Source organism: Tursiops truncatus, chromosome 10, assembly GCF_011762595.2.
Source record: "Tursiops truncatus isolate mTurTru1 chromosome 10, mTurTru1.mat.Y, whole genome shotgun sequence".
In the NCBI taxonomy this organism is placed as follows: Eukaryota; Metazoa; Chordata; class Mammalia; order Artiodactyla; family Delphinidae; genus Tursiops; species Tursiops truncatus.
Window position 1 is genome coordinate 71,729,596 of NC_047043.1, and position 21,702 is coordinate 71,751,297.

Sequence of the window (21,702 nt, forward strand, 5' to 3'; positions counted from 1 at the left end):
GGAGGCCTCAGTCTGGCATCTGGCACACACAGTGAGCTGTTATAATGAAGTATAAAAATATGTTCTACTCATTATCATTTCTTCCTAGTAGCCCTGAGTCAAGGGTTTGAGACTATTTCCGGTGTTTTGAATGGCATGAATCCTATAAAACCGTGTTATTTGTTGAATAAGAGATGAAAGCCTCATCCCCTCCCTCTTTTAAAAGCAAGTGGTTTTTTTTTAATGTTTGTTCGTTTTTTAATTTTTTCATTAGACTTTATTCTTTAGAGCAATTTTAGGTTTATAGTAAAATTGAGAGGAAGGCACAGAGATTTCCCAGATCCCGCCTCCCCCACTCATGCATAACCTCTCCATTATCACCATCGCCCACCAGAGTGGTGTGCACCCGTTATAATGGATGAACCTATGTCAACATCGTTGTCACTCAAAGTCCATAGTTTACATTAGGGTTCACTCTTGGTGTTATACAGTGTATGGGTTTGGACAAACATATAATGACATGTATTCACCATTATAGTTCAGTTTTTTATTATTCAGAATTTGTTGAGGGAGGTATAGCAGCCAAAGCAACAGTGAGGTCCATGAAAGCCATTCAGTGAGTGTTCAACCCAGGAAACCCGAGTGTGTTTGTTGGACTAGATGTTAGGTGTCCAGCTCCAGCCCTCGAGCCGAGCCTGGCAGGAGAGGGAAAGCCATGCCTCTGACATGCCCTTCCGTGTTGAATGAATTCACCGCCAGGTCTCCCTTTCTCAGCCGTTTGCAGCATCCACTGCTTGTGGCTGTAACCCAGTGCTGTGGTGAGTGTGTGTGACACATTAGGCCCCAGGGAGAAGGACCACTTCATCGAGGGGCAGTTCACTGCCGATTGCAGGCTTGGCTGTTGAAAGCGGTGCTGGCTGAGCAGCGATACCAGTTTCGGGCAGAGTCTGATTTTTATTCTTTGTCCAAATAGGTGAAGGCCCACGGTCCCGGCCTTGAAGGCGGTCTTGTGGGCAAGGCTGCCGAGTTCATCATCGACACCAAAGGAGCTGGAACTGGAGGTTTGGGCCTAACCGTGGAAGGTCCTTGTGAGGCCAAAATTGAATGCTCGGACAATGGCGACGGGACCTGCTCCGTCTCCTACCTCCCAACAAAGCCCGGGGAGTACTTCGTCAACATCCTCTTTGAAGAAGTCCACATACCTGGTTCTCCCTTCAAAGCTGACATTGAAATGCCGTTTGATCCCTCCAAAGTTGTGGCATCGGGCCCAGGGCTGGAGCATGGGAAAGTGGGCGAGGCAGGGCTGCTTAGCGTGGACTGTTCAGAAGCAGGCCCGGGGGCCCTGGGCCTGGAAGCCATCTCGGACTCGGGGGCGAAAGCTGAAGTCTGTATCGAGAACAACAAAGACGGCACCTATGCGGTGACCTACGTGCCCCTGACCGCCGGCATGTACACGCTGACTATGAAGTACGGCGGTGAGCTTGTACCGCACTTCCCCGCCAGGGTCAAGGTGGAGCCTGCCGTGGACACCAGCAGGGTCAAAGTCTTTGGGCCAGGAATAGAAGGAAAAGGTGGGTTTCATGAAAAAGAGGGTGGCTGCCAAAGTAACAGGGGCTCACTGGAAGCTCAGAGACTCAGGGCTGCAAACTCAAATGACTATAGGGGTCGGACCAGGTAGAAGATAACTCTGCATCAGGGAGCAGTAGAGGGGAGCAGAGTGAAGGGGTGAGCATGTGGTGTTTCTGCTGCCCAACCCCAGCTTTCTGTTTCTTCACACTCCCAACACTGTCAGATTTTCCCTTTTTTTTTTTTTCCTGACAAAGCCAGAAATCTTGTTTGTGTTTTCATTAATTAATTAATTAATTTTTATTTTTGGCTGTGTTGGGTCTTCGTTTCTATGCGAGGGCTTTCTCTAGTTGCGGCGAGCTGGGGCCACTCTTCATTGTGGTGCGCGGGCCTCTCACTGTCGCAGCCTCTCTTGTTGCGGAGCGCAGGCTCCAGACGCGCAGGCTCAGTAGCTGTGGCGCACGGGCTTAGTTGCTCCGCGGCATGTGGGATCCTCCCAGACCAGGGCTCGAACCCGTGTCCCATGCGCCACCAGGGAAGCCCCTGTTTTTTTTCTCTTTAAATGTGGAAACACAACATATTGCATTTTGGGCACTTATCTGAAAAAGGTTTAAAATGTACTGCTGGCTAATACCACACTTGCTGTCTTCAGCCTTTAACCTGTCCTAGATCCCACCTTTGTCCCAAGAAGTGTGCAGGCAGTTGTGTTGTTACCTGGCTTAGGAAGAAGCTTCTTTTGCCAAGGAGATTGAAGGTGGGGAGGCATTAATATTCCTGATTCCGAGTCAGAGAAACCGGTTGTCTGCGATCACCTAAACGAGTGTGTTCTGAAGTGCCGAGAGCCTTGGCTCTTGGGTTTGCTCCTGACACTGAGGTGACAGCGACATTCTTATCTGTGTGATTGCTCCGCAGATGTGTTTCGGGAAGCCACCACCGACTTCACGGTCGACTCACGGCCCCTGACGCAGGTCGGAGGCGACCACATCAAGGCCCATATTGCCAACCCCTCCGGGGCCTCCACCGAGTGTTTCGTCACAGACAATGCTGATGGCACCTACCAGGTGGAATACACGCCCTTCGAGAAGGGTGAGTTGACTTCTCCTTGGAACAGGACCCTCGTTCAGAGCTCTGCGGGGCTGCTTCCTCCCGGTGGCTGGTGCTAACTCCTGCCCCACGTGCTTTGACCGGCTCAGCAGAAGCACGTGCACAGTGACTGGGAAATGTGGAAACCTCTCTCCCGAACAGAGCCACCTGCTTGCTCAGTGCCGGGCGTGCTGGCCCTGTTGTGTAGCAGTTGGGCTGTGGTTAGCCTCAGCCTCATCTGAGCAGGTTATGGGGTGATGTCATGGCATGTTGCTCGTTTGTGCAGTTTTTTTTCCTGAAGGGGGAAAGTTCTCCCTTAATTTTTACCTCCTATTTTGTTTATTTATTTATTTGTGGCCGTGCCCCGTGGCTTGTGGGATCTTAGTTCCCCGACCAGGGATCAAAACCCCAACCCCCAGCAGTGAAAGGATGGAGTACTAACCACTGGACCACCAAGGAATTCCCTGTGCGATTTTTTAACATAATTAATTTCTTTCTTGAATATTAAGAATTTAAATTTTAAAATTTAAAATTTTGATAAAGCATAAAAAAAATAAAGGCACCATATGTCCTCATTATCTGGATATATAATCCCTAAACTTCATGGTATAGATATTTTCACTTTCTTTTCGTGGATGCTTGTCTATTCTATTTCATGGGTTTCTCTTTGTCTTTCGGTTAGTGGCTAGGTGGAGTTTTCTCAAATCAGGATGGTGTGTTTAAGATGACTGTCTTCAAAATAGACTTAGTGATATTTGCTGGGAGGAGAGGCCTTGCGTGTGTGTTGGGGGATGGGGGGTGGTATGTGACTGCCAAGTGAACAAAAGCGCAAACAGTTTGTGTTTTTTAAAAAAATCAAATCATACCAACTTTGCTGTTTGTTCAACCTGTTCTTTTCGAATAACATGGGATAACACATAGACTTGACTGCTAGAGTATTATTTGCCACAAGTAAGTGACTCCTGTGCAAATATGTTTCTATATGTTGTTTTGAACAGGCCTGCATGTAGTGGAGGTGACATATGATGATGTGCCCATCCCAAACAGTCCCTTTAAAGTGGCTGTAACCGAAGGCTGCCAGCCATCTCGGGTTCAAGCTCAAGGACCGGGATTGAAAGAGGCCTTTACCAACAAACCCAACGTCTTTACTGTGGTTACCAGGTAAGCAAGGTCCTGGGATCTGTGTGTTGACTCTGTAACAGGAGTAGGCCTAAGTAGTTGAACGGCTTTCAGGAAGTTTTATAGGTGTATCCTACATATGTATCATGGTCTCCCAACGTTTGGGAGGCTTTGTATTTCATATGTGAGGCGTCTTCTTCCATAGAGACATATATTACAGAGAAAGACCAAGTATGCTTTTAAAAGTACCAAAAAGCCCTTGATAATAGTCATAAAACTGCTGAACAAACCAGGACTAGACGGAAGCTACTTAACGTGATAATTCAAAAATATAGAACCAATTTCATATTTAAGTGAAATATTAGAAGTATTCCTATTAAAACTGGTCACAAGTCTCATACCTGAATTGTACTTTCAGACCCAGCCAATGCAACAATGAAGGATAAGCATTGGAAAGGAAGGGTCGAAGCCGTTTTTATTTATATTACACTGTTTCTGGTTGGCGAAATGGGATAGTTTATAGAGGGATTTTAAAGGAATTTTGGAAATAAGCAGACTGGCATGAACCACTAGTACAACTTGGCCTTTTTACTCACACTTTCCAGAGGGGCAGGAATTGGGGGTCTTGGCATAACTGTCGAGGGACCATCGGAGTCAAAGATAAACTGCAGAGACAACAAAGATGGCAGTTGCAGTGCTGAGTACATCCCCTTTGCTCCAGGGGATTACGACGTGAATATCACATATGGAGGAGCCCACATCCCCGGTAAGCTATCCTTCTGAAGGGCACCCAAAGAATTATTGATTTTTGCATGAAAGTGGGTTTGATTTTGCTTGTCTCACTGAATGGGAAAAACTGTCTGATATTTGTAGTAGCTGCAAAGTGGGAATTTTCCTTAGGGCTGCCTCTCCAAGAATATCCCAACTCCTAAGAGGACCAGTATTATGCCAAAAACCATTGGCTTGGAGTTTTAACTGAAAATGATTGTTCACATGTTGAAGGACCTAGATCTTAAAGGAAAGCTGATTCTTTACAAAGTTGAAAATCTTCACTTTATTTTGTGGTTAGTTCTTATTCGTCCTATACACGTCTTGTTTTCTGTTTTCCATTGACAGTCCTGGTAGCTGATAATGACACACAAGTTCAGGGTCTTATATATTAATTTCTGTTTAATGATGTAGTATGTACACTTACTGTAAAATAGGAGTAATAATAATAATTTCCTGTTCATTGTATGGTATTTTTTTTAGCCCATTTTGTGACAACCAAAAATGTGTCCAGATATTGTCAGATATCCACTAGGGGACAAAATCACCTGTAGTTGAGAACCACTGCTATAAATTATTCAAACATTAAAAAAATATGACTTAAATAGTGAAGGGCCCTCCAACTTTCATGCTCCAGCAGGGGAATCTCCATAGATTCTAGTTCTGTTTATATAGTGAAATGATTGCCACCCAACACACGTCTAGAAGGGTAGGTGAGTGTGTGGTAAGGTGTGGACGGAAGTCTAAGGACTCCAGGGCTGCTCCTGAGTCACCTTATGCCTTGTCTCATGTGTGGTGAGAGCAGGAGAAACCTCGGGTGGGGCCGTGTTGTTCTGAAGGCCATAAGCCAGGATGAGACAGAGAGAGGAAGGGGCAGGCTGAGGGCCCTACTTTCAGGTTTATGGATTGACTTCCAGGAAGCTGGAGTGTCCACTGACCACATGCTTTCCTGACTCTGTCTGCTCTTTCCCCGTATCATGTGCAAATGTGTCCACACACTCGCACTCACGCTCGCTCCTCCTTTTTCACATTGATCAGAAAGCATTGAAATTCAACTCAAACTCATTCTACTCAGATGTTCATTGAAGCCATAATTCATTTAAAATGACATTTCTCCTCAAACTTGTCCTTGCAGCTCTTCCAATATAGAGTTTTTAATTCCTATAATCACTAGTCAGGGAGAATTCAGCCACAGATGAGACAAAGCTCCTGCCGTCTGTGAGTTTCCTGCCAAGTGTTCACAAAGAAAGAGAGCGGGGCTCAGGGACCATACAGAGCCAAGAGGACCTTTTGGAGTTTTGCAACTGTGCACTTCATGGGATGGGAGAATAGAGCTTGGAGAATGGGTAGAAGGCTGTTGCCAGGGCAGATGACCTGGTGGCTCCCACCAGGCAGGCAGTAGTGGGATGAGCATTTCCTGGTAGTGGAGGCAACAAAACTATTTTGACTTTATTGAGAAAATCTGGTGGATGCCATCAGCTTTGGAATTCCCCTTGCAGAAGGGGGTGAGAGGTTGGGCCCCTGTGGCTGATGCACAAGCTTGAAGCGAATGGCCAACTTGGAGCATAACAACAGAAAGAGACCCATTTAGGGTTTTTTTTCATCAGATGTAGATGGTGCCTCTTTTTTATTTTTCAGGCTCTTTTGCCTTCCAGAGCCAAATGCCAACTTCTCCTGGACCCCAGAATTTTCCCAGTCAGAGTCATTCAGTAAAGCGTTGGTTGATTGTCTTAGTGTCAGGTTTCATAGCAAAGGTAGCGCATGAGGTTCTGCTGTGAAACATTCAACAACCTGGTAGCTTCTAATTTGCTTTCATAGCAATTCTGGTTGGTTAAATATTAGCCTGGTTTTTCCTGGCCTGACACAAACCCATAGTAGGGTTATTTTTAACCAAGTATCCTGTCTTACCCGCGATGGCATATCCAGGTTTCCTCTGGTGGGTCAGCTGTGGTCTGTTGGTGATGGCTGTTTTGACCACTGGATTAAGTGGGATGACTGCGTCAGGAAGAAAGGCTGCTGTGATTGATTGATCATGTCTGCCTGGAGCACAGAATGGGAGACTGGCATAGATTGCCTGGTATCTGCCACTCTAGACCTAAAGTTACCTTGTTGGTTCTTGGCTACTTCATGCTGAGTTCAGACCACTTCCATTGGAGGCCACCTTGGAGATTGGCTTCAAAGTTAGTTCATTGCCATCACTTCTTGATACTGAAATCCTCAACGATCTCTCTTTAAAATAAAATTCCCTTTTGTATCACTAAACTCCAGCATGGAGCGTGGTGCTTGTCTCTGCCAGGGTCAGCCATTGATTTCAATTAACCAAGAAATCAGATACCATTGAAGCCCTGCTATTGTTAAAAAAGCCAGGGCCTTGGTTCTTTGTGTGATCTTTGTTATTTACCACCCCTGATTCTACAAAGTACAAATGTTCTAGGATACAAAGCAGAGAGACCTCGGCTTCTGTGGCGGTTAGACATCGTTAACTACCAGGCGTCACAGGGAGGGTGAGAACTTCTGCAGGAGATGGGTGTTGCCCCTGGGTGATGGACTTGGCAGCCTGAGGCATGGTGCTGGGGATGCTGGGGCTTCTGTTTCTGGCCCACCTCTGGGGAAGTCTTACTTGGTCTCCCTTGGTAGAGGAATCCCATGAGGGTCCTGGCCCAGTTCCTGTTTCTGTGTTTAGTGCTTTTCTCAAATTCCAATCCCCCTGCCTTTCCCCTGCTTCATCAGTCTTTAAAATCAATACCCTCAAAGAGTCAGAGGGCCCCAGTGTCAGCGGTGGGGTCAGCCATGCAGGGGGACCACAGCTTACACTCAGGGAGAAAGCAAGGCTTCACCCAAATGGCCAGGGAACCAAGAAAGCCATGAGTGGTGGTGGGAGGGCGGTGCTAGCTACGTTGCAGGGCCAGGAGTCCAGGGGCCCCTGAGGAGCCTTTTATGGGAGAGGATGTTGGATGTGGACTGCACAGCCTGCAGTCCTCTCCATGCCTTCCTTCCACCACTCAGTTCCTTCAGTTCCTTCAACAGCCTGTCTTCTCCCTCACCTCCAGGCCTTTGCAACATGCCAGTCTCTCTGCTTGAAACCCTTCTCAGTGACATCTGCTCACCCATATGTCTCATATGTTATTGGAAAGCGTCCTCTGGTCTCCCAGAGACCAGATGCATTGTCTTCTGAGTGCTCCACCAGCACCTTGTACAAGTCCCCAACATGGGTTGTGTATGATGTTACAGTGACTTGCTTACCTCATCCTTCTCCTGCATGGGGTTCCTGGAGAGCTGTTAAGCACTCTGGGCCCAGAACCTGGCGCCATGTCTGTACACAGTAGGTGCACTTGGGTGCACAACACAGCAAGGCAGGAGAAACTGACTGGGGCTGGTGTAAGTGAGGGCCTGGGTAGAGCAATGGTGCAATTCTGGGTGCACACAAGGAGGGTCTCCAGGCACTAGGGGGGGCTGTACTTAGAATCCTGTGACCTCTTTTCTAGGCAGCCCCTTCAGGGTTCCTGTGAAGGATGTTGTGGACCCCAGCAAGGTCAAGATCGCTGGCCCTGGGGTGGGCTCGGGTGTCCGAGCTCGTGTCTTGCAGTCCTTCACGGTGGACAGCAGCAAGGCCGGCCTGGCCCCACTGGAAGTGAGGGTCATGGGCCCACGAGGTAAGTACACATCCTGCCTTCCTGCCGACACTCACCTGCCCTGGACTGGGGCAGCCATGACCCAGAGCAGGCACTTTGCTTTTGAGTTTAGTCATGAACTTTAGGTTACATTTCTTAAATTGCTTTATTGCTCCATGTTCTAGCTAAACTGTAGAAGTTTATGCTTAAAAAATTGGCAGGCCTGTTATTTTTCCGGCGGCCTGTCTTTTCTGTCATTTAATAATATGACCCTAAATGTCTTTTTAAAATTTTGTTTTATTTTTTGAAAGTAGAAAGATGAAGCAAGTAGTATCTGGGCTCTCACATGTAAAATTATCGCAACTGCTTAATGATGTGTTTCAGCATTTGTGAGGTGACTGGGGTGGGTCTGGATTTGCGTGGGTGTTGGATTTGGTGCTCATGTGGGAACACACCCCAGATCTCTGGAAATGAGCAATACTCAGCCCATGTGACACGTAGCTTTGTCATTGTCCCAGCTCCCTGGAGAGAGGTGGTCTCTTAGGGAATGGGCTTTGCTGGCAACTTGGCCTCCCCTTTTGCAGCCTGGAATTTGGGTTGGGTGAGGCTAGCAGGCCATTTTGGGACGAGCCCTGATGTGCGTTGACATTTACCTTTTTCAGTAGGTGATCACACTTCCTCTTCCAGCATTTAAAATGTGCCATTCTCTGCCTAATATCTTAACTTATCTGGATTTTTACTCAGTGATGTGTTCTTGGCTTCACAGAAGTGGCAAATGAGGGCTTCCTTCTTTGAAGAGGAACTTTCTCCTTAATGGGTTTCAGCAGGAGGTTATGCCCTTTGAAGCTCAGAGCAGAAATGGTTTTGGGGGAAATGAAGTCATAGGGCTGGAATCTGATTCCACAGAGTTACAGAGCTTCAAGACCTGTGTGTGTGTGTGGTGGGGGCGGGGTAGAGGGACAGAGAGGGAGAGAGAGAGAGAGAGAGAGACAGGGCAGGGCAGAGGGGAGAACGAGAGAAAAGCTTTGCTGAGATATCTACGTCTATTACGGAGGACTCTGAAATAACAGCCTTTTAATTTTAGCTGATGAGACGGATTCCCAGTCAAGGCTCAGCCCCTTGAAAGCCATGTCAGAGTTCTTTAAACGGGACCTGAAGGGTGACTTTATGGAGACAGGTTTGCATTTTCCTATTAGCTGCTGCTCTGATTTACGTAACCCGAATGTCTCTTGCTGGCCTTAACTCTGAAATTGCCTCGTACCTGCCTCATGTGCGTTGCTTAATGAGTATGCCACACTTTGATTAATCTACCTACCCTTCAGCTGATGCATCCTGACACTCAGGTTCAGAACTGGAATCTAGAATCTACCAACCTAATGCATGCCTTGATTATGCTTGAAAGTGACCTCTAACCATCCCCTGCAGATGTCACATTGAGAGCCCTCTCACCCTCATGAGATCGGCACCTCACCTGCCCTGCGCCCTACACCCAGCATGCTGCTGCCATGATGGTCTTTGCTCAGAGGTGGATACAAGTTTTATTTGGTTTTTTTTTTGTGTGTGTGGTACGCGGGCCTCTCACTGCTGTGGCCTATCCCGTTGTGGAGCACAGGCTCCGGACGTGCAGGCTCAGCGGCCATGGCTCACGGGCCCAGCCGCTCCGTGGCATGTGGGATCTTCCCGGACCGGGGCACGAACCCGTGTCCCCTGCATCGGCAGGCGGACTCTCAACCACTGCGCCACCAGGGAAGCCCCTGGATACAAGTTTTACCTGGCTGGCCCATTGGTTAAATTTTGCTGTTCAGAGTTCTGGACTCTTTGACCCTTTCTTGGCTGTAGAGTAAAATTACCTCATCCCAAGCATGCCTAACCAGCTTGAAAGGATAGCATGTCTGCAACAAGCATCTTCACCATATGCCCTCCAGCAACAAGTGCAGGCAGTCTCCTTAATCATACTCTAGGTCCGACAGAGTGTAGTTCAGCCAACAGAAAGCTAAAGGTGTCTCTCAGGGTCATTTCTGCAGCTGTGAATTGGGGAATCTTTCTCCTGTGATTTCTTAGGCCTCTGATTATGGCCTGCTTGCCTTTGTGTTATCCGTGGAAACCAATAGCTCTCATGGATGAATGTGATCCTTCATGAACTCAGCCCAGGTGGAGTGAAGGGAAAGCCAGGCAGTTCCTCAGCCCTCTCGTCTCTGTTCTCAGGTCTGGTGGAGCCCGTGAACGTGGTGGACAATGGGGATGGCACACACACAGTGACCTACACCCCGTCCCAGGAGGGGCCTTACATGGTCTCTGTTAAATATGCTGATGAAGAGATCCCTCGTAGGTAAGCTTCTGTCACTTAGGGAAGGGGTTCAAGCCCACCCCTCTGGTGACCAGCACTGCTCTGGTGGCCCACCCATCCGTTCATCTATCCATGCATCCACCCATCTGTGCCCCACCCACGCATCCATCCATCCCTGTATCCGTGCACTCGTTTACCCAGCCGTCCATCTGATCAGCATCTCTGAGAACCGGCATGCTCTGCACAGGTATTAAAATACACTAGCCTTGATGCTTGTGCCTCCTGCTCTCTTGGTGCCCCCCCTGCATTTGTTCCTTTCAGCCATCTTTAACATAAAGGTGAGCTGACAGTAAGGAGTGCGTTAGTTCATCAAGGTCATCTTTCTGGTGACCATGCAACTTGTTTTCTGATTAGGGCAAAAATTTTTACTTCTTAATTGAGAATTTGGTTGGCCATAGCATTCCCAGAAGGTGTTGAATAAAAACCTGTTCCTCATTCCTATTAATAGAAAAAATGTTGCTTAAAGTTCTTTACCTCTCAGAAGAGTCTCCAAAGACTTTTTTTTATCATACTTAGAATTTAAAAGTTTCACCTGTACCCCAAATGTGCATATTTTTACATGAAGGTATACATATAGCTCTAGCTCTGTGGAAAGGTAAAATTTATCAATTACATATATGTGGTATTTGACTAATAGGTCTTGTATCATCTAAAACATACTAAAAATAGAAAATAAGAGGACAAGATAATATTGAAACATCAGTTTTAATATTTTTTTTTTCCATTTTGGTGATCATTGTGTTAGTAAAACAAAAGTGGGTTAAATGTGTTTAACCCCATGTTTGCCAAACTAATTTGGAAATTAGTTTGTAACCCATGGAATGCACTTATGGAAAGCTGGTCTGTTGTATGATGGTTACACGGTTGTAAATTTCTGCTGGATTTGGCACTTAAGTCTTATATGCTGTAGAAATCCTCCCTCTCAATCCCAGTCTCTTGTGTAAGAGAGGTCAGATGTAGCTGGGTTGAAGTGTATCCATACTGAACTGGGGTGTGTATGTCTGTCAAGTCCCTTTAAGGTCAAGGTCCTTCCCACATACGATGCCAGCAAAGTGACCGCCAGTGGCCCTGGCCTCAGTACCTATGGTGTGCCTGCCAGCCTGCCTGTGGAGTTTGCCATCGATGCCAGAGATGCCGGGGAAGGCCTGCTTGCTGTTCAGATAACGGTAACCTTGAATGATTTTTCTGGAGCCAAACTTCATTAATAAGACCTAATTTCGCAGCCAGGGATAAGAACCAGGATTTTAACAACTAATTTCTAGCCTCACACAAATGTTTGTCTGATTTCCTCACTAGAGAGTCGGTAATTGTACAGGACAACAGACAGGCTTGCCTGAGAAGTCTGAGAGTATAGCTTCAAGTACCACATTTTGGTGAATCTCATATATTTTGCTCTCTGTCATATCTATTCCTATCTTTTGTTGTTTGAATGTTTAAAATTACCCTTTGGATTAGTTAAGACTAAGTTCTGCTGCATATCACAGTCAACCCTCAAATAAGAGTGGCTTAAACACATGGGAGAGTTCTCTCTTGTTAGACAGGCCCAGAGGCCGGGCAAGGCGCCTGGGTGCTATGTGCTTATCAAGGAAGCAGGCTCCATTCCACCTCTCCGCTCCTGTGTCCTAACGTGTGACTTCTGTCCCTAAGGTCTCCTCATGGACCATGAGCCTGCTGGTGCTCTGGCCATCCAATCCACATGGCACGCCAGAAAGAGGAAGAGAGCAGAAGGGACAATGGGACCTTCCAACTCAATCAGCTCTCTTAAGCAGCCCTGTCAGAAGTCCCTCATGAGACTTCCACTCTCTTCTCGTTTGCCAGAAGTTTGTCATAAGTCCCATGGCTGTACCTAGTGGCCCAGGATACTAGGAAGTGGCGTCTCGTATTCTGGAAGCAGCATACCTAGCTAAGAATTAGGTTCCTATTAGTAAAGACGGAAGGGAGAGTGAAGCTGCTGGTGCAGAAGCAGGAGCCTCTGCCCCCTTGTCTCCCTACATTTCGATGGGTTTGGAGCTACAACTGTTCGTTCCCTTGACAGAAAATTCACTCAAAATTGACCATGTCCATCACAGTGTTAAAGGGATCTATGACCCTCTGCTCCCACCACCTCCCAAAATGTATTAAGCCAGTAATTCTTTTTTCCTCCCGCTAGAGGCATTAATTAATGAGCAAAATCTGTCAAGGTTTTCTTTGAATGGTTTCTACATCTTGATGACAACATCCTAAATAGCATTTCTCTGTGATCCACAGGACCAAGAGGGAAAACCCAAAAGAGCCATTGTCCATGACAATAAAGACGGCACATACGCTGTTACCTACATCCCCGACAAGACTGGACGTTATATGATTGGGGTCACCTACGGTGGGGACGACATCCCGTTGTCTCCCTACCGCATCCGGGCCACACAGACGGGCGATGCCAGCAAGTGCCTGGCCACAGGTGAGTGCAGCTCAAGGACAGGAGCGTGTGTTTTGGCATCAGAAAGCCAGCGTCTGCCACTTAATAGCTGTGTGATCAGGGCAAGATGCTCCACCACTCCTAGCCTCAGGCAGACTTAGATGGAAGATCTTTTGGGAAAACATTTAAGTTCAAGAAGCTCTTCCAAGGATCAGAGACTGTTATTGCAGAGATTAGATGAGGTCAGACATGAAAAGTGCTTAGCACAGTGCCAGGCACATGGAAACTATTACAGTTACTTTTGAAGTGGGTGATTGTGGAGATTTCAGTTGTTGCGATTTCAACTGTGGCTCCCATGAAAAGCATCAAATTTATGCCTTTCATGAGTAGATGGTTTAGTTATTTGAGATATATTCAAGAGCATTTCAGGCCAGGGCTAGAGAAGCACATGAAAGGATCTAGGTTTTTCCTCAACACTCAGGACTCACGTCTGAGTCTCTCGGGAATTCTCCAGGAATATTAGAGCATAACAGTTCCTTCCATTTCTAAGACATGACCAATTGAATATCATGGGCAACTCCGATGTTGCTTCAAGCAGATTTCAAACCATGAATCCCCATCTCTGAAATGAAACTGATTTGCTTCTCTTTAAATAAAACTAAACAGAGGTCCACCCTGGATATGTCCTATTTCTCTCATATCTCGTCTTGTTCTTTTTTGTGTGTGTGTGTGGTACGCGGGCCTCTCACTGTTGTGGCGTCTCCCGTTGCGGAGCACAGGCTCCGGACGCGCAGGCTCAGCAGCCATGGCTCTCGGGCCCAGCTGCTCCGCGGCATGAGGGATCTTCCCGGACTGGGGCACGAACCTGTGTCCCCTGCATCGGCAGGCGGACTCTCAACCACTGCGCCGCCAGGGAAGCCCTCTCGTCTTGTTCTGAAAGGAGAAAATCTTTTGGCTTTCAGGGTGAGGCTGTAAATTGCTCAGCTTGGCACTTTTTGGCTCATCCACCACAAGACTGAGAAATTTTGTAACGATGGCCAGTCTGCCACCTCCTAGGTCTGTGCTGTTCCAGAGACAACTGGATTGTCTTTGCCAACCTGAGGGCATGTGAATACTGGGTGGGAACTTCCTCCTGGCTTTCCAGGCTCTCCTCCTTCCCGCAGCTCAGGCAGGATACTCTGCTCAGCCTGGGGCCCTACCTCTCAGTCTGTCATTCAGCGCCAAACTTCAGTCTTCCCTTACTACTCACTGTCTCAGCATGTTCTTATCACTCCCTGTCGCTTCTACACACTTTGCTTTTTTTTTTCTGCCAGGGTGCTTTTAATTCATAGTTTTTTGCACTCCCTGATCTGTGGATCCTCAGTAAAGGGGTGCCACAAGTCAGAGAGACAGACAGATAGACGGGTCATCATTTGGAGACAGAGGTTGTAAGTCTTCCCTAGCCAAGGGTACCCAGGCTTCAGAATTCAGCCATTTCCCCTTTCTCAGGAAGCCCTCTGTCAATGTGGCAACCCTGGGATATAAATTCATAGAACTTTCCATAGATGTGCTGCAGGATGCTTCTTTGAAGAACCATTGATTATTTTTTTGATAACTTAGTCCCCCCTCGGTGTTTCCAACACAGATTGAGCTGTCATTCTTGGTGTCCAGCCTGCATGCATCTGCCCTGTTAGATTTTGAGCATATTGAGAGCTGAGGCTGTGGTTTGCTCACCTTTGTGTGTATCTGGCACTTAAGAAAATGCCCAATATGTGTTTGCTGTTGAAAGTTGACCTTCATCCCCATACACTTGAATGCTGGCAAAGCCGGTTTAACACATGGTTATCACTCAGAACTTGCAGATACACCTTATTTAATAAGTAATCGATAGAATGCTCCCTGGAGCAGCATCTTCCCCAGGGCATCTCTGGGACATCCCTCTGCACAGCGGTAGTTGAAGGTCTAACATTCACAGATACAACACGAACGTGTGTGATTTGTTCTTGGGCCTTCGGCTGCTGTCCATGGCTGAAGCTTCCACTCTCTCCTCCTAAACTTTTCTCCAGGTCCTGGAATCGCCTCCACTGTGAAAACTGGCGAGGAAGTGGGCTTTGTGGTAGACGCCAAGACCGCCGGGAAAGGCAAAGTGACCTGCACGGTTCTGACCCCAGACGGCACTGAGGCTGAGGCTGATGTCATCGAGAATGAGGATGGCACCTATGACATTTTCTACACGGCCGCCAAGCCGGGCACCTATGTCATCTACGTGCGCTTTGGTGGCGTTGATATTCCCAACAGCCCCTTCACTGTCATGGTAAGGAAAATTCCTTCTCTAGAGCATGCCGTTGTTAGCAGGAACAGTAATGACTGCTGTTGGTTAAACCCTGGCTGAGACATCCCCGGCCACTTTTTTTTTCTTTTCTGTAAAAAAAAAATTGTCTTAAGCAGTCATGACCTTGAAGAATCCTGTGTAATCTCTAGAAACCCAGGGACCCTTTGGCTCTAAGGGGTTTTAGGAAATCACTGGCAACCAGAGTGTCCATCATTCTTAAGGATCTTAGGCAATGTCGTGGCCTAAGCCCAGCTCAGAAAGATACGCTTTGACAAAAACGTCTATGAGTAAAACATTACAATTTTTCATCCTGCTTGTTCTTCCTCCTCTCCCCTCCCCTGGAGGAGAGAGGTTCCCGAGGCTGTTATGTCTGGAGACTTGACTCTGATATCCCAGGACTCAAAGTACCTCCAGTTGTGTTTTGGAAAGATTCAGACTTTGATGATGAGGGGGAAATAACTTGTCTTTTTGAAGCTAGGAACATCTGGAATAAAAGAAAACCATTATGCAAAACCTCTGAGCCAGAGAATGGCTCGGCCCTTTAATTTTCAAATCTGAGTGACTTTTAGATCCTCCTTTGATTATTGAGGTTCTTCAACCAGGAAAGGGGTTAGAAACCTCAGGAGCAGTCCTTCATTTAACCCTTAAAACTAAGCATTGTTGGCCCTTTTACAAATGCTGTGTAGGAGCGGGGATCAGACTCAAGTCCACTGAACCCAGATTGCCTGCTCTGGACAGCTGCTGAGCACCGTCCTCACCTGTGTCCTTTGATGCCATGGGCAGCAGACCACAAAGTTTACAGAACTCAGTGGCCTGGCCCCACGCACAGCCTACAAAGCTCCATCTAATGATTTCACTTTATGCAGCAGCAGAGAAGGACACGAAGACTCCATTCCAGACAGAAGCCCGTGTCTGTCTCCCACTCTATAATCTGCTGAACCTTTATTCTTTTCCATAGATGTTTGTTTATCTATAAACGTTGTGCCAGAGACCTGGAGCCTTTTTATGTCTCGAGGATGTAAACACTTTTGACGCTGTTAATTTGGGAGTGTTTTTCTCCTCAGGGGAGAAAAAGATGCAGCTAGAAAGTGTATGTCCTTCTTATTTACAGAGAAGTCCCAGTTGTAGTTGTAAGAATCTGTTTTTAGCCCACAGGAGTTTTTATCTGGTTGGTTAGAATTGGGCAGAGGTCACAGCCCTGCTGGTGGGATGGGCTGGAGATAAGAGACCACATTTGGAGGGTGTGAGTGAGGAAATCAGGAAGAAAATACCAAGGACCATTTTAGCAGATGAGTCAGAAACCTGCAGTGGAGGCCACCAAACTCGTTAGGAATGAAAGTCCATTCAGCCCTGGAATGCACACAGAGCAAGGATCCTTTGTGTAAAACGCACTAGCCCCCTAACAACTGCTGAAGGCAGGAAGGGATGACACTCAGGGCACATGCTTTAGGTCTTCATTCTCCCGTTCCTAGCTTCCTCCAGCCTTACCTAGATGGGCTCACTTTCTATTCATTGGCCTCTTGGGGCTAGGTTCGCTGTCTTCCCCTGCAGGCTTGGGGCCAAAAGGACATGAACACCCTGTACTGCCTTTGCAGCAAATGTCTGCAGGAGCCCCAGCAGGCTGGTTCAGTTAAATACATCTCACAGACGTGCACAGCAAGTCACGGGTCTAGCAGCTTCTCTGCCTGTCACTGTTAAGTCACTGATCAGGGCTTCCCTGGTGGCGCAGTGGTTGAGAGTCCGCCTGCCGATGCAGGGGACACGGGTTCATGCCCCGGTCTGGGAAGATCCCACATACCGCGGAGCGGCTAGGCCCGTGAGCCACGGCCACTGAGCCTGCGCGTCCGGAGCCTGTGCTCTGCAACGGGAGAGACCACAGCAGTGAGAGGCCTGTGTACCGCCAAGAAAAAAAAAAAGAAGTCACTGATCAAAGGCTATAGCGTAGCCACTGAAAGATCTTCCCGGCTGATGTGTCCCGGAGTCGCCCAACCTGAGATGGTCCAGGGGGTGGGGGATAGGGCTGTTGCAAACGTTGAAGCTTACAAAGCTGCCTTTGTAAGTGAAGCCCCCTTTCTGAGATGCCAGAATACACAAAAGGGGCTAACCATGAGCACGGACGTTTTCCTCCAGAAGGGAGGCTTTCCCATTCTTTTATTGTGGGAGAAGAAGGAACTGAGAGGGGACCCATCCCTTATCAGGGTGATTGGATCAGGAACACAAAGTCTCTGGTTTTTAAAAAATGAATTTATAAAAACTTTTAGAACATAACTATAGACACATACCAAGTAACAAGAGACCCCTTTTCCAATTTCATGCTCCAGGGGTGACCAGCATTAGGTTTTCTCCTGCTTATACAAGAAACATGTCAGTTTTGTGCATGAGATTAACCATGCACATTGCTTTGCAACTTGCTTCCTTCCCTCAATATGCTGTAAATACCCTTCCATACTAATTGATCTGACTTGATCGCTTCTTCAGAATGGCTGCACGGGGGTCCACTGTACAGACTTATATAATTTACTTAACCGACGCCCTTACAGATGGACATTTAGGTTACTTCAGCCCTTCCCAACAATGAATGGCTCCAGTAAAATCCTTTGCATACATGACTTACCTATAGACTTTCCTGCCAGTATTTCTATAGGCTTGCTTCCTAGAAGTGGGTCATGGGTTCAGAGGGCATATGGATTTGACATTGGAAGAGGAGACGCCAACTTGCTCTCCACGATGGTGGGAAGAAGGTAGGCTCCCCCTACAGGGAGTAGCTCTCTGCTAGGCAAGACAGATGGGGAGGAATCAGCCCTCGGGTTGTAGAATCTACTGAGTCGCGATGTCCCTCAATGTGATTCCCAACTAATTTCCATTTGCCACTGACCAGGCCACAGATGGGAAAGTCGCAGCTGTGGAGGAAGCACCGGTAAATGCATGTCCCCCCGGATTCAGGCCCTGGGTACACTTTTTGTTTTTGTTTTTATTTTTCCCTTTTCCATGTCTTTGTTTACTCAGCCTTCATTGCAGAAAAGCTGCAGCCTGCTTTGGGGGATTGCTTAAGCCCTCTGGGTGTCCTGGTCATTGGTTTGTCCCCACTGATCAGTGCAGCACAATGATCCCGGCTTTCTCTGTAATGAAACCCACCTGTGTCATCGTTCGCGCTCCACGAATCGCCCGCCACCATGTCTGTGATCACGCTCGGTGCAGTTTGTCTCCACGTTTAAAGAGAAAGATGGACAGCTGTCTCAGCCCTCCTGCAGACTCTAAAAGCCACCACTTGCACATTTGGTTTCTGTTCAGGGGGAAAGCCACTGCTGCTACTTTCTGCCACTTAAAACGCACCTTCTTTTCCAGGCCACAGGCAACTAAACCTTTCCAGGTGGAACCTCTTGGGACTCACAGACATTGCTGTCTCTCACTTTTCCGCTTTCCCATGGGCGCTACTGGGAATTTCACAAGCAAACAGCCTAGGGATTTTTAGCAATTGGTCAGCATGATTCCTCCAATTCTCCAGGTTCTGCTCTGGCCCCAGAGCCCGTTAGCCAAAGCCCACAACGCATGGGCAGCCGCATCCCCAAATCCTGGCTGTACGAGCTTGCACAATTCCCAGTTGCTCTGCCCCCTGTAGCTTCCCCAGCTCACACTGTTGTCCACTTTACCCAGTGACCACTGCTTCCTGTTTTTAGGTAACTGAAGAGGCCTATGTCCCAGTGAGTGACATGAACGGCCTGGGGTTTAAGCCTTTCGACTTGGTCATTCCGTTTGCAGTCAGGAAAGGAGAAATCACCGGTAAGCACTGTCGTGAAAGCCGTCTTGTTCTCACTCACTTGCACTAGCTCTCCAAACAGTGCGCAGGAGCTGGTTCCACCTGTCCCCCAGACCTGGGGTCCGGAACCCAGCATCCCTGGGTCAGTCCATGAGCCCATGGGATTGCAGAATGTCCTGTGTGTATATGTGTATCTCAGAAGAGGTGGTTCATTTATAACTTGCATCCTGGAGAGAGGGCCGGAAATGCTCTGTAAGGGGAGAACCACTGTGTTTAGATCTCTCTCGACCATCACGTTCCTATTCCCCCCTTTTCTTGCCTTCTCTTATTCTTCCACTTTTTCAGATGTGACATTGACACTGAGGTCTGTTGTACAAGAGTTACTTCCTCTCCTAGCCTCCTTTCAATGCCTGCTTCTCTTTGAGTTGACGCTTTACCAATCCAATTGGTCTCATGGTCTTCTCAAGTCCTGTCTGAGCTTCTCATTTATCAGTACAAAAGTAGAAGACCCTTTACTTGTGAGTTGCCTGCTGCATTTTGTGGAAACAAAATAGAACAAAATAAAGGCAGGTACGTCTCTGCTTCCGGTTGTGGAACGTGGTGTTTTAGGCAATGGTGTGAAGTGTTCTTGTATCTGAAAACCTTTATTGTGAAGGCCACGTGTGCCTCTGTGCTCAGCTTCTCGGGGGAAGTCTTGGTGGGCTCACTGCCCCGTCTCCATGTGCTCCAACAGGAGAGGTCCACATGCCTTCTGGGAAGACAGCCACACCTGAGATTGTGGACAACAAGGATGGCACGGTCACTGTCAGATACGCTCCCACTGAGGTCGGGCTCCACGAGATGCACATCAAATACATGGGCAGCCACATCCCTGGTAAGTCAGGCTCAGCGCCCTGGCTGACTGCAGCGCCCTGGCCCTGCAGGACTCCAAGATTCAGGACGTGAACATCTGGGAGGTTGTAGTCAGTCGTTGAGTCACCTGCTGTGTGGTTTTCAGTGGCAGATTTGGGAATGCAGTGTAGGCGTCCCTGCAAAGCCAAACAGGCTGTGACCCCAGCAGATCCAGCTAATTTCCATCAGGGATGACACAGCTAAGTGTCCTGGGTCACAGTGCAGGCCCTTTGGTCCGTGATTGTTTGTCTTTGTCACTATGCCAAGCATGGCCAAAGGGTGAGCTGGGAGAAAAATGTGAGGCACGTCAAGGGACTTTCCAGCCGGGCCTGCAGAGCCCAGAGCAGCGTGGGACGGGAGAAGAGGTTGTGAGAAGAGGACAAGCTGCCTTATTGTCACACTGCCCTTGACGAGAAAAGCCAGCTCAAGTTTCATGTCCATCAACCAGCAGTGTTACTCTTTTTCTTTTTTTTTGAGTACATAACCTATCTACGTAGTTTAAAAATGATGTGGAGAAGGGTTTCCTTCCCACCCATATCCCCCATCTGCCCTCTCCTTGAACCTGACTGTTGTTGATGTTTTATGCTAGATTTCAGAATATTTTTAAGACTCTACAACAGATGGGAATACAGATGTTTAATCCCTCTCCCTTTGTTACATAAACAGTAGCCTACGCTACACGTTATTCTGACCTTGCCCTTTTCATCTAATAGTATATCCTGGAGAACTTTGCGCATCTGAATAGTAGAGAGTGTTCATGGTGTCCGGCCATTTGGGTGAACGTTACACGTGAACCATTTCTCCCACTGGAGGACAATGGGGTTCTTCCCCACCTTTTGTGATTACTAGTCATGCTGCAGTGAATAATAGCCTTGCACACCCATCATCTCATACCTGCCAGGGTGTATCTGAGATATTTGGTTCCCAGGGCAGGAATTGCAGGGCACAGGCAACAGCCCTGCAATTCTGACAGATCTCACCAAAGCGCCCTTCACGCAATCTCTTCCCGTTCACATACCCACCCGCCAATTTGCCAGTGGAATAGGCTCTCAAATTTTTGGATCTTTGCCAGACTGATAGTTAAAAACCAGTATTGCTTTGTTTGTATTTCTCCTGTGAATGAAATTGAGCAACTTTCTATATGGCTAAGTATCAATGTTATTTGTATTTCTTTTTCTCTGAACTGGACATGTGTATCCTTGGCTCAGTTTTTCTCTTGGATGACTGGCCTTTGTCATATCAGTTTCTGAGAGCAGTCTAAGTATTGGAGAGATAAGCCCGTTGTGATAGGAGTTGCACATACTTCTCCCAGTTTGATTTTTGCTTTAGTTTGTGTATGTGTACGGATACTATGTGTTTAAAGCAAACATGTATTTATCTGCTTCTGTTTAAATGTTCTAAAGATGCAGATACAGAAAAAGTAAAAATGTCCTTCTACCATTTTCCTTCTGCTTCCAATGCTGGTGTGTGTATCTTTTCAAATGTCTCTCTCTGTACCTACAAATATGCATGCAATTTTGTTCTATTTTGGACCGGGATAATGGTATTAATATTACATAGGAATATATTATGATGGGTATATATTATTATATAGGTATTATAATAGGTGTTAATATTATATAGGGTATTAATATAATGGGATATTGACATTTATGTAGCAATTTGCCTTTTTCTCTTTAATGCAACACATATGGCTAATCTCTCAAGTTAGTGTACATAGATCTCCCTCATTATTTTTAGTGACCTGCAAGTAGACTAATGTTGATTTAACCACCCCCCTGTTGTTGGACCCTGGGTTCTTTTCCTAATTTGCACCTGAATTCTGTGGAAATGGAAGTACTTGCCTAGGGCTGGGAGTGGGCCTGAGTGGAGAGG

The 21,702-nt window shown here is 47.2% G+C and overlaps 1 protein-coding gene across 9 annotated transcripts in view; it reads left to right on the forward strand.

The window, feature by feature from the left end:
• The window catches only part of FLNB (filamin B), a 138,550-nt gene that overhangs the window by 92,548 nt on the left and 24,300 nt on the right, over nt 1-21,702 (forward strand). For 3 of the 9 annotated variants that reach the window (XM_033865185.2, XM_019947477.3, XM_073811266.1), the window contains 13 exons: nt 953-1,550; nt 2,458-2,631; nt 3,627-3,789; nt 4,353-4,513; nt 8,001-8,168; nt 9,211-9,303; nt 10,332-10,455; nt 11,483-11,639; nt 12,721-12,910; nt 14,914-15,161; nt 18,058-18,129; nt 18,857-18,959; nt 19,670-19,810. In XM_033865185.2, coding sequence (XP_033721076.1) covers nt 953-1,550; nt 2,458-2,631; nt 3,627-3,789; nt 4,353-4,513; nt 8,001-8,168; nt 9,211-9,303; nt 10,332-10,455; nt 11,483-11,639; nt 12,721-12,910; nt 14,914-15,161; nt 18,058-18,129; nt 18,857-18,959; nt 19,670-19,810 — 2,392 coding nt within the window. The remainder of the gene's footprint in view (nt 1-952; nt 1,551-2,457; nt 2,632-3,626; nt 3,790-4,352; nt 4,514-8,000; nt 8,169-9,210; nt 9,304-10,331; nt 10,456-11,482; nt 11,640-12,720; nt 12,911-14,913; nt 15,162-18,057; nt 18,130-18,856; nt 18,960-19,669; nt 19,811-21,702) is intronic. The other 6 variants (XM_033865188.2, XM_019947478.3, XM_033865186.2 and 3 more) reach the window with 5 other exon arrangements.